The 13,054-nt window shown below is 40.8% G+C and overlaps 1 protein-coding gene across 1 annotated transcript in view; it reads right to left on the bottom strand.

Annotated features, from left to right (window-relative positions):
• CIT (citron rho-interacting serine/threonine kinase) overlaps positions 1 to 13,054 on the bottom strand; it is a 159,415-nt gene that overhangs the window by 125,329 nt on the left and 21,032 nt on the right. Inside the window, exons 6-7 of the mRNA XM_045534695.1 lie at positions 4,117 to 4,259; positions 3,141 to 3,234 (exon numbers count right to left, since the gene is read on the bottom strand). Coding sequence (XP_045390651.1) covers positions 3,141 to 3,234; positions 4,117 to 4,259 — 237 coding nt within the window. The remainder of the gene's footprint in view (positions 1 to 3,140; positions 3,235 to 4,116; positions 4,260 to 13,054) is intronic.

Genomic DNA, 13,054 nt, shown 5'->3' with positions numbered 1-13,054 from the left:
CTTCTCTTTGTTCTTTAGACATACCGAAGACCACCTGGCCTGTGTGTATGCCCCAAATTACAATTCTTTCTTCCCAAATAAAACATTAAATTTAGAGCTTCACCACCACTACATTTTTATTTTGACTTCAACATCACTCCTACAGAAATCTAAAAAGGTCTCTTACGGGGTTCCAAGTGCTAAATAGGGCTATGCACTTTACAATCTCTGTACAACTGTTTTCATGAGAGCCAAATGAGATAGGTTGGAGCTGTTAGCTATTTGCCATTCTTTGAGATTCTAATAACGTGACATGGATGACCTAAGTCACACAGAAGAGCCTATGGTCACTAGGCCCCTGTGTTTACTAATGGAAAATACTCCAAAACAACATTCTGAATATGAAACTTGCAATAAGGAACGGACAATGGAAAACTGAAAAGATCCTAAGATTCAAAAATGTCCAAAATACAAAGATAATACTTGGGAGGCGGTAGGAAAAAGGACTGGCTGATTTTGGGTAAATAACATACAGTAATTTCATGTAATGTGGATATTTTATATATAGCATATTGTGAGTGCAGAAAACATTTAGAACCTAATTTCTTTTAGGCCTATAGAACATTCTATTTAACGGAAACATGTTTAACCCAACACCATTAATCAAAAATACCAAAAAATTATTTATAGTTCTATATCCACACTTAACTTGATCTAGATTGCAGATTATTGCTCTTCTATAATAAAAAGGTCTTTGCACTTAACACAATGCTAAAAATTCCTTCTGATCTGCTTGTCACGTTCTGGCCCTAAAAGCACGAGGGGAAAGGAGGTGCAACATTCTCAAGTGTGCACTGCTGAGCTCCATGTTTCCTTGACCAAAATAATCAGGGGTTGAGCCTTGAGCTGCCATTAAACCTGAGTGCCTCCGGGAGGCTCCCCGCCTGGAGTGAAGGTTGCTACAATTAGAACTGAAAAGGGCAGTTTGAAGCACCGAAAAATAGAAACCTGAAATGAATAGGAGCCCTGTCTCTCTGCCAACCAAGGGCTCTGAAGAGAGTGACCCCAGATGCAGAGAAAGGGCCTGACTCTTAATGCCCACTTATTTACCAAGCATCGACTTTGGATCTTAATCTAGTTTTCTGAGTAGGTTTTCTTACTGCAAACCCATTTGCTGGCTCTAATTGATTAGCTTTCTGATGGTTCTCAATCTACTGCAGGCATTCTCAACCAGGGATGATTCTGCCCCCCAGGGGACAGGTGGCAACGTCTGCAGACATTTTTGGTTGTCACAACTGAAGGGGAGGGTGCTAATGGTTATCTAGTAGGTAGAGGCCAGGGATGCAGCTAAACATCCTATAACACACAAGACAGCTCCCCACCACAAAGAATTATCCAGACCAAAATGTCAAACAGTGCTGAGGTTATATTGTGACACTATGTACCTATGCTTCAATTTATTTCTAAATGCATGAGTTTTTTACTGTCACTAATGTAACGTGTAAGTTTTTGAATCCTAGGTGGTAAAACTTTGCATTTTTAACTTTTTTCCTGTGCTTTACTACACTAAATTTAATACCTAAGTTTCCATGTCTGTTTCTGAATCGTACATAATTTTTAAAACATAAAATGCTTTGATTCTATAATCTAATTCTTAATGTAATGGTCAAATGAATAGATTAAAGAATATAACTTTAAAAAATAACAGATGAGAAACTTTGACTTTGGATAACATAGGGAAACTGTCTTTTAAGGGAGGGAGGAGGATTGTTTGTTTGTTTTGTGGTTTGAGGGTTTTTTTTGAGACAGTCTCACTCTGTTGCCCTGGCTAGAATACAGTGGCAGCTACGATGGTAGCTCACTGCAACCTCAAACTCCTGGGCTCAAGTGATCCTCCTGCCTCAGCCTCCCAAGGAGCTGGGACTACAGATATGTGCCACCATGCCTGGTTAATTTTTTCTAATTTTGGTAGAGACAGGGGTCTTGCTCTTGCTTAGGGTGGTCTTGAATTCCTGAGCTCAAGTGATCCCCCGCCTAGGCCTCCCAGAGTGCTAGGATTACAGGCATGAGCTATAGTGCCCAGCCAAGACTGTTTTCTCAAGGCCTGAACACCAAGTAAATTATGTCGAGTTGGTCTCAGGTCTGTAGAACAGGCAGGTCAGATGCTGGAATGCAAAGAGATAATGTAACACCAAGCCTTTTCCTAACATCAACCTAATAATATCCACCTTTCTCCAAGGAATTTTTTTAAAAAGGCAGTTTTACATATTGTCCCTTTATATAAAAGACTTAACTCTCAGAGTTAGGGGGCATTTTGAACAGCAGCTTCTCTAACCTCTTAATTTGTGCATTTTAAATAGAATCAGTAATTTCTAGAGAATTACTAAATTCTAAACAATAAAAGGCCAAGTCCCTAAGGATTTTGTCTAGGTCACCAAGTGGCTCAGTTGTGAAATCAGTCTTAAAACCTAAGTCGATTTTCTCTTAGACCTATCCTTTTTTGCATAGCTGACTTCAAAAGTCACATTTTAGTACATACCAACTTTATTAGAAGATTTTCCAACTCTAATCTTTTTTTACTTCGTCATCTTTTTTCCTCAAGTATCTCATTCTTGAGCTCAACAGCTACCCTCTTGCCATGCTAATTAGCATGTGGAATGCAGTTTAATTTTTACCAAAGATCCAAGACTTAAAAATGACATTTTGAGCACTTGGTTCTTAACACTTAAGGATATTTGGTTCAAATGCTCTAGTTATTAATTTCAATTTTGCTGCATTGGAAATAGAGGATTTGAGATAAACGAGGTTACATTTCATCAAAATATTTTAAAGTAAAAAAGATAACAGAAGACAGTCTTTAACAGGCAAGAAAAATGAAGGGAGAAACAAAATAAGCATTTTCCTTTCTTTTTAACCAAACTATATAAGAATGTTCCTAAAAATGTTTTATAGGGTATTAACAGGTACTGTACATAAAAGGATGCTATGGTCTGGGAAATAGTTGCATGTCCCCATCTCTATCTCTCTAGGCGTCACACACTGGCAGATGAGGGCTCCAAAATGTTGCTTACTATTTTATCCCAGTATTTCCCAAACTTGTAAGGGCCACAGAATGTTTTTTACTATAACCTCGATTAAGCTATCCTATTGCATTTTGTTACCATCTTGTTTGAATTCATTTTAGCAGCTGATCCAAAATCCACCAGCTTGATGTGTCCCGTTCGGTCAATGAGAATGTTCTCAGGCTTGATGTCTCTGTAAGAAAATCAGGGCCACGAATTAGTGTTGTCTTCTCCACGCCAATTAGCAAGCAATTGCTAACCTAGAATCTCAATTCAGCCAAGAATCGTGGTTTATGTATTCTGCTATACTGACCTCCTCTATTGATGGATATAAATGATAAGCATACATTTTGCAAAACAAATTTAATTAAAAAGAAGCAAGGAAGGAAGAAGGGGAGGAGGGAGAAAGAGAAAGCAAAGGAAAAAAATACATATTATTACATGGATTCTTCCTCCTAGAAACACACATTTTACATTACGAAAGCTAAAGCCAGAAGAAGCTAGGAAATTTGCCCAAGGTGATGTGGCTAGCCAATGGAAAAGCTAAGATTCTTTCAGATTTTGTGATTCCTCCTCTAGCCATCACTGTGTTCCCACAATATTCTCAGATATACATAAAACATCAGATGAATGAGGACATGAAGAAACATTTATCGACTGAGGATTTTGTGGAACATCTTCATAAATTACTAACAGGCATAATTAGCAATATAACTCCGTGGTCTTCCACTACTATGTGGTATGCCATTTCCTTCTGCAAATCAAATTCAGTTCTTCTATCATATAATCCAAAGAACCCATCCAAGGGTTCCCAGTCTTATTAGCTACGTTAACAGATCTTACTAGCAAACTTGAGAACATTACAATTCTACATCTATTGCACTGCTGAAGCGGCAACCAACATGAAATGCCTGCCATTTTGGAAAGTTTACTTTCAGCCAGTTACACGTAAGATTAGCTAAAAAATGGATGGAGTGTTATTTTGATCCCAAAATCATTCATCCACTGATTTCCATGCACGAACTCTTACTCAATACAGAAAAATCCTCAGTGTGCTACTGAAAGTCTTACTTACCGATGTACATATCCCATCTGATGAACACTGTGAACAGCCAAAATCAGTTCGGCTAGGTAAAACTGAATCATATTTTCATCTAATTGGTCCTCATATCTGTTCAATAGTGACAGCAAGTCCCCTCCAGGCTGATATTCCATGACCTGTATGGAATGCCAAAGTTATTAATTCTTCACACACCCCAAAATAGAGAATGCCTCAATTAGATCCTCAAATACTGCGTGACGTGTTATAATTACAACGTCTCCACAAAGCAACGAAGATGTGTAAGACATACCGTAAGTCACGTAGGATGAGGTCCCTGCCCTAAGGAAATTACATCCATTACCCAGGAGAATCAATATAATGAAAGACTAGTCCCAGATACCATGCACAGTGTTTGCAAGGCAAGCTTGAAAAGTTGAATTAAATCCACCCACTCCCCCACCTACCCAAATCTACACCCCAGACATTCCCTAGGATTACGTACACAGAGTAGATGGATATTCCTAGAGGGCAATAAACTGTCTTATATCCTTTTTGCATTCCTCTCAGCACCCAGCAGAATATAGGATGTGTGCGAGAAATGTAATACAATCTTTTCCTCTTACAGTTGGTGTAGAAGGCAACTGACAGCCTCTATTAAAAATTTAAATGTAAATATATACCCTTTGACCTAGTAATTCTACTTCTAACAATTTACTTTACAGGTATTTACAATAGTTTGAAGATAAATAGATTCACTGCAGCACTGTTTATAACAGGGGAAAAAAAAACCTGGAAATCACCCAAATATCCACCAACAGGCGACAAGCTAAAACATGATGTATCTAAACAATGGGATATGACGCAGATACTAAAAGCAAACAGATTCCATCTATTCATACTGCCATGGAAAGCTGTCCATGATAATATAAAGTGACATCCTGTACAGAATAAAGTACAACCCCTTTTTTGAGAGAAAAAAACAAATTATTACATATATTAGTACATATATAGGGAAAAAATCTTGAAGAATATAAAGCCTCAAGTAAAATGTTTGATTAGCAAAAAAATATATATATATATACATATATTTTTCAACCCCAAAGAACTGAAATGCTTCCTCCTTTGGATGATAACCAGGTGTGATATGCCTGAGTCAACACACATGGCCTTGAGGCCAGGTAGCCTGGGTGGCTTCAGGCTGCAGCTGGTGACTTCACTCCCTGCCTTTCAGTTTCATCCTCTTTAAAACAGGGATGAGACTAATCTCCTTGCAGCATTGTATGAGGATTAAGTAAGGCAAGGTCCTCAGAGGGTCTGGCACAGTGCCCGGCACCAACATGAGGTCCTCAGTGACCCCCGAATTCCCATCCTTCTCCCCCCTTTGCTGTACAATCCTTTCTGCTCTGGCTGGCGAGAAGCTACAACCCATTTTGACCATTGCTGCAAGCATGTTAACCCTTACTGAGTCCTCCCGTCCTTTGCTCTGATTTCCCATTTTATTAGCCATGCTATAAATGTCTTTTAAGTTGTCTCATATGCTTTCTGGAAAAAAAAGGCAAGATCTGAATATACTTCTTTAAAAAAAAAAAACACTAAATCTCACAAACTACTGCATTCCAAAAGCCAACTCTGGGATGTGAATTCTCACCATCATCCTCCAAACTCCTGTTTGCTTTGAGTCCAGAATTAGAAGAAAGCTCTAGACAAGTCAGAAGTGGAGCATCTGCACACAGCCCTAAAGGCCCCAGGCTGATCCAGTAAAAACTCCGGGAAGTCTGGCCAGCACCCAGGCAAGCCCAAACCAAAGACCCCTGGCGAAGTCAGTGACTTGCACGTCCTCCCCAAGGGCCCCCTAAAACCTGGGAGTCTACTCCATTCACATGGCTTCTTGCACACAGCACTTAACCAGATACTGTATGATTGCATGTAAAGAGTAAGGTTGCATTTGCACAGTAATTGCTGGGGGGAAAAAAAATGATCTGTGAACTAACAAGAAGAGCAATAACACTTAGAAGGGCCGCACCTAACATGCATACTTTATTTCCCCAAGTTCACAGCAGACATTAGCTACTCATCCCAGTCCTCGAAGAGCCCACAGGAGCCACCTGGTTGCCTGTAGCTCACCCACTCATCCCAACCTGGTTCTCCAGAGGCCCTGGGTATGTGGGTGAATGCTAATGTGTATGTCTGTTTTAAATATATATTGCCATTAAAAAGCCCTTAAATATCCAAAAAAAAGAAAAAGGAAAGAAATTCACAGATAATAACAGAAGTACTTATACTTTTAGTACTGAAATGTCTTAAAATAAGAACAATGCATATTTATGATGACACACCGCAGTTATAAATTTCCTATGGCTCTATTAAGTATGTGGAAAAAAATCTGTGGCTTGTAAGTTTAAGGCTGAGAAAGCCAAATATATAGCAGCCACTGGCAACTTTTAAGAATTCACAAACTAAACACTATTTAGTACTTAGCAGCTACTCCTGAAGATTCTCTTTGTATGACCAGTAAAATAGTTTAGAAAATAACAACAATCTCTTAAAAAGGCAAAAAGACATGTATTCTTTGCTTCAATTCAGAAGATCCAATTTCTTGAACTGAAAATTCCCTCCCAAACTAGATCAGTCTTTTCTAAGAGTTTAACAACTTTCCATTTCTTCAAAACCAGGGTTGATTGAGAAAACAAGCAACAGAAATTACAACAGCTGCTAAGCAGCATGTGCCACAACATGAGGCCAAAATAGACACACTAAATGACAAATCTTTAAATAGACTGGGCCCTTATTAAAGAAACTAATCAAACTTGACCCACCAACACAATTCCAGATTACCATACTGAGAATTCCAACTGTGCACCATCAGGAGAACTTAGTTTGGACATTTACTGAGTAAATTTGGCTATCCCAAGATGTTATCCCCAAACTATGCTACCAGGGTATAGTTGCTCATTTTGGTACAAATGGAGCCCATGGGGAAGACAGCATATGTGTGGCCAACCCAGGCTTCATCAATCATCATGCTGTTGAGCTTAAAGATACAATAAAGACCCAGGACTTGAGTACTTTCAGAAAACACTTTTGGACGGTTAAAAATATAGTACTAAAAATAAATATAATAAAAATTTTAAAAAATCTACAAATAAAATGCTACCAAGGCTGAGTATGGTGGCTCACATCTGTAATCCTAGCATTATGGGAGGCCAAGGGCGGTGGATCACTTGAAGTCAGGAGTTTGAGACCAGCCTGAGCAACATAGTGAGACACCATCTCTACAAAAAGCAGAAAAATTAGCTGGGTGTGCTGGTGCATGCTTATAGTCCTAGCTACTTGGGAGGCTGAGGGAGGAGGATCGCTTGAGCTTGAGAGTTTGAGGTTGCAGTGAACTATGACGACACCACTGCACTCTAGCCCAGGCAATAGAGCGAGACTGCATCTCACATAGATAGATAGATAAATAAATAAATAAATAGTACTATAGAAGGGTAAAGTATGTCTCCTTCCCATCCCAACCACTTAGGGAATATTTTAAAAATAAGGATTCCAGGGACTGACTCCAGATTTCATGGATCAAGCTCCATGGGCAGGGCCCAGGAATCTGTAGTTTTAAGGGGCTACTGGGGTGATCCTGATGCAGCTAGCCCAGCACAGCACTGGGACCCACTGCTGATGAGGTTGTAGAACCAATATGGCTCCCCACTCCAACTGAATTAAAAGTCTCTACAGCAGAGGTAACCTTGAATGAAACTTGGCTTTAATAGAGCCATCACCTCTGCTGCTTATATTTTTTCAGTGACTACCTAAAGCCTTTCTGCATATCAAGACAAGATCACTGACAACAAAGAGCTGGAAAATAACTGGTCCATCAGCACCAAAGCAACAATCCTCCATCCCTACGAGGACTGGAAATGTTTCCTGCACACAATGAACAGCTGCAGGTCACCCAAATGGTGATCACCAAGGCACAGTAATCAAAGGCCGGGGAGGCAGGAGGAGGGAAGAGTCCTAGAGTGAAACAGCCCGAAACAATGTGGCAACCCTGCTGATGGCAGAGAAAGCACAGCAGCTGACAGACGAGCCTGGCTTGGAGCTATAATGGACTTGCTCTTTTAAAGCAAAGACTTTCAGGCCAACAGAGACAGACCCTTCTGATGGCAGCAGCTGCACATGCTAATTAAAGGGCAAATCTTACATGTGTTCAGTTTGGAAGGAGCGGCTGCTTCTCTGCTGGTGTTTGCATCCATATACTCCAAGTACTAGGATGGCAATTCCATCCGTTGTGTCGCATTTGAAACGAAGGACAAACGTGTGTGAGCATGCATGCACACGTAGGCACATTCACCCACCTACATGCTTGCAAGCATGTGCATGCATATGTGAGGGAATGTAAATATTTAATAGTGCTTTTGTACTCTATTCCAATTCACATAGGGCGTCATTAGAAGCATGGTGTGCTAGCCACCTCTTAGAAATGCTTCTTTGAAACGCTTGCACATTCAGCAATACTGAAAGTGCCGTGAATATGTAATCATGTCACTGGCATCATTATCTGTTCTGCCCAGTGTTCCGGACCTTTGGAATGGGGTAGGAGGGGAGGGATCCTCTAAACAGAGTTGCCCCTGGTAGAGAATCTATGTTACTCTTCTTGAAGGGCAAGGTGACCAAGGGAAAAAGAGAGAAGGTCCTTTATCTCAGAAAATATGAATCCCAGCCTGATTCATCTATCTATTCAAAAAATCTTTATTGAGTACTGAATCACCCAGAGGGTTTGTTGGCTGGAAACAGCACACTGAAACCAGGTGATTGAGGACATTAATGAATGAAGGGGCTATTTACAAAGATGCAGCTTAGCTTGAGGAAAATAACCATGAGATGATGAAGCACCCAGAGCCAGCAACAGGAACCATTCCTGGGAGCAAGGAAGGGATTTCACATGTGTACACTATTACTGAAGGGACAAAAAGAAGAAGCCACAACCAGAAACTAACTATAGCTACAGCTACAGGACAATGGTTCTCGAAATGAGGTCCCTAGACCACCACCAGCAGCAGCAGCAGCAACAGCATCACCTGGGAACTAGTTAGAAATGAAAATTCTTGGACCACACCCCAAACCTACTGAATCAGAAACTCTGAGGATGGGGCCAAGCAACCAGGACAACGTAATTAAATTGTGGTCCCTAAAACAATACAACTCTAAATGCACTCACTTGAAATATGCTTCAAAACATCAGGAAAAAAACAACTATTTCAAAAGCACAGAGAACTCAAAGAACCTCCCTAAGGCAATAACACACCCAGCAATTGAAGTGAGGTCAATAAGAGATATTAATATCTCCTTTCATCAATGAGAAAATTGAAGCTGAAAAGGCCAAAGACTCTGGAGAGACCAAACAAGGAATGGTAATAAAACAAGCGATATTCTAAGTCACAGCCTCTTTCCGGTGGGCAGCTGGCTTCCAAACCCTGGCTTCAGAAGCGGCAACACGTGAACACGCCTGATGAGTTTTGAGATATGCTTGAAAAATCAGATAATCTTAGCAGAGAGATGAAAACAGCACATGTCTCGTTGTCAAAACTATCATAAGCTGCCACATTTCACTGAAGTAAACAATGAAGTTGTATTCATTAACTCTCTCCATTCCCAATGGCAGGATAGGCTGATATTCATACAGGCCCTGGGGTCAATTTCTAGAAACGGCCCACCTCCAAAGTCTCTATGTAGGAAGAAAACACTGCCCACAAAACTGCACAGGTGTGGGTTGAAAGCAACAGAGCAAATATGAAGAACTAATCCCAAGCAGGATATCAGAACCAGGTGCTACTAGCAGCAGTACGGATGCAGCAGTATAATGTAATGAGTAAGAATACAAAAGGCGGAGCCACAGGGCCTGGCCTCAAACCCCAGGCTCTACCTTTTATCACCTACAAAAGTAGCTATTTTCACCTCTGTGGCAGACTATTAACTGTCCCCCCCAAATCCATTCTTCCCTTCTTCCATGGTAACAAGAATTTTAGCTGGATATAAAGCCATGCAGCTAGATGGTAATTTCTCAGTCTCCCTAGCAGCTAATGTGCACTCATATGACAAAGTTCTGGCCAAAAAAATGTGAGAGAAAATGATGCGTCCAATGTCTATGTCATTCTGTGTAAAAGGAATTTGCTCACCCTGAATTTCTGCTCTTTTTTCCTAACCAGTCAGCTGGAACAAAGACATGAAATGGCCCAACTTCAGCCATGTAAAAGAGGACAACAACCTAAGGAATGAGAGAGCCACAAGATGGAAGGAACCTGGGTCCCTGATTTATCACATACAACAGAGCTGCTCCACCAGCCTAGACTGTATGTTGGGGTCTATTTGTTATAGCAGCTCTGCCTATACCTTAACACATCTCTACATGCGACTGGGGAAGAACATTTGGAATGGACATAGGGAAGTCACTGTAAGGTCACAGCAAGGAAAGGAAGTTCATGCATCAATTGCAGGTTCACGTCATGCATCAATTGCAGGTTCACGGCAAGGGCAGCCTGAAGAGAACCACAGTATGAAAAACACCAATACAGAGACTCTCACAAAGAATTTAAATACTATACTACAAGTAGTGGGTTGCAAAACAATGTGTACTTTGTAAAGATCAGCTCCTTCATGGAAGGACACTGACAAAGGCATCTGTTACGCAGAATTGAACAGATTTCTTCGTGAACCAGATCAACAAAGGACTGTTCCCATGGGTCGCCTGCCAGAATACAGGACTAGCCTTGTTTTATAGAACCAGACGTTACAATGGAATTTGCTACAATTTTCTATGTACCAGAAAACGGTAAGCCACATTCACTAATATGTCACTGCAAATGGGAAATTTTAACCATCAAAATTCAAAAGAGCTCAAGTTCAATTTCCTTGCACTGCAGTCCAAATTCTGAAAACCTTACTGGATCTATCTTGAATTACATACTTTAGAGAACCAAACTCCCACTGTTAACATAATACAATTTCTATAGCACAATAAGTAAATTTGTATGTAAATCCAATTTCTATGGATCATACACTCATTAATAAATATTTCTTAAGCATTTTCTTGGTAAAGCTCTACTAGGCGCAAAGGGGACATAATTGCTTTCTTCATAGAAGCAGCAGCTTCATGAATGAGACCAACACCCACTCATGAAGGGGAGTACAGGGTGCTATGAGCATGCAACAGAAAGGCACAGTCCCAGAAGCAGAGGATCCAGGAGGGCTTTCTGGAAGAAGTGACATCTGATCCAAGCCCAGAGAAGTAAATAGGAGATAGCAAGGGAAAGAGTGAAGAGCATGCAAAAAGGTCACAGGCAAGGTCAAAGAACCAAAGGAAGCTCAGGACGAATGTAAGGTAGAAAGAGAGAAACGGTAAGTGATGAGGCTGGAGGCATATGCACAAAAAGCCTGGTAAGCCACGTGGAGGGGTCTGGACTTCATTCAGAGGGCAGCAGGGAATCTTGAAGGGTTTTGACAGCAGGATGACTTGGCTGCAGTATGTGGAAGACCTGGCGGGAGGGACAGACAGATGGCAGGGAGAATACTTAGGAGGTTATCACAGTAATGCAGACAAGAGAAGATGGAGGCAGGGCTGGAGAGAAGAGGCAGCCAGGAGAGATATACTATAGGATGTATAGTTTTAATTCATGGACTCAAAATGTATCTTCCATTAAGCTACATTAGCATTTCAAATTAATGCGCAGCTGCCAGGAGAGCACGATATGTAGGTTTCCCCAAACTTCAAAGGTTTAGTGATCTAGAAGTGGCCAATAGGTACAATGGAATGCCAGCACTTTACAGTGCCCATACAGACCTAAGATCCCCTTGTCTTGCAACAAAACATGTTTCCAGATTCAGAATGTTTCACGTTAGAAAGAAAACGCAGTATATACACTTTATATTATGTAACACCCTCAATAGGGTCGAGGATGTCACCTCATAAGCAAATGCACTCGTAATTTTGCAGCACAATGTATGGATAGTCACACTCGAGGGGATGAATAAAGACCATCAAGAACCTTAAGAAAGCTCGGGTCAGGTTTTGCCCAAAACTGAGTTCAAGTCAGGTGTTGCTGCTAAACAAGTAACAGAAGAACTTGAACTTATTCAGAGCTCTGGGTATTTCAGAATTACAGATATTGGATGGTAGATCTACCATCATATCTTAATTTGTATGCTAAGTTTGGGTTTTTCTATGAAAACTATACCCTTAACAAGCATTTTACTGCAAAGTATCAAAGTACCTGAGAAGAAAATCCAGACAAGGAAATAATTACAAGCTCCCATCAGTAATACTCAATCGAACTACTACAGAAGGCTGTGAAAATGTCATTGAACCCGACTATCAATGTCCTGAGGCAACCAGAGTGCCAAAAAACAGCTGTTTTTAGAAATTTCCCATCTTGCAAGATGGCAGGTGGGAAAACTAAGCAGAAGCTGAGGATGCCAATGCCACGGACACGATCAAGAGGGAAGCCCCACAGCCAAAAGGCTTAAAAAAAAAAAAAAAGTCCCCTACAGCTGGGAGCCTGTCTTAGCAAAGCAACCAGGAGATACTCCCAGTCCGAGAGGTATTCTGGGAAGGCATCCAAGCAGATGTGTGCAGCAGCTAAATCAGCAATTAAGAAGAAAAAAAAAGGGGGGAAGTTTCTTTCTTCCATGACAAACCTAAGTGGTAGTAATAAGAATGGTGACACCAGAGTGGGAAATTCTCAAAATGCCCAGATAGTACCCTCCTGAAGATGTGATTTGAAAACTCTTGAGCCATGATATAAAGCACCACAGGCCGGGCGTGGTGGCTCACATCTGTAATCCCAGCACTTTGGGAGGCCGAGGTGGGAACATCACTTGAAGCCAGGAGTTCAAGAGCAGCCTAGGCAACATAGTGAGACCCCCCTCTGTACAAAAAAAATTAAAAGATTAGCATGGTAACATGTGGCTGTAGTCCCAGCTACTC

This window comes from Lemur catta, chromosome 21, assembly GCF_020740605.2.
Source record: "Lemur catta isolate mLemCat1 chromosome 21, mLemCat1.pri, whole genome shotgun sequence".
NCBI classification, from domain to species: Eukaryota; Metazoa; Chordata; class Mammalia; order Primates; family Lemuridae; genus Lemur; species Lemur catta.
The sequence above is the reverse complement of the archived record's forward strand: the minus strand, read 5'-3'. Positions and strand labels throughout refer to the sequence as shown.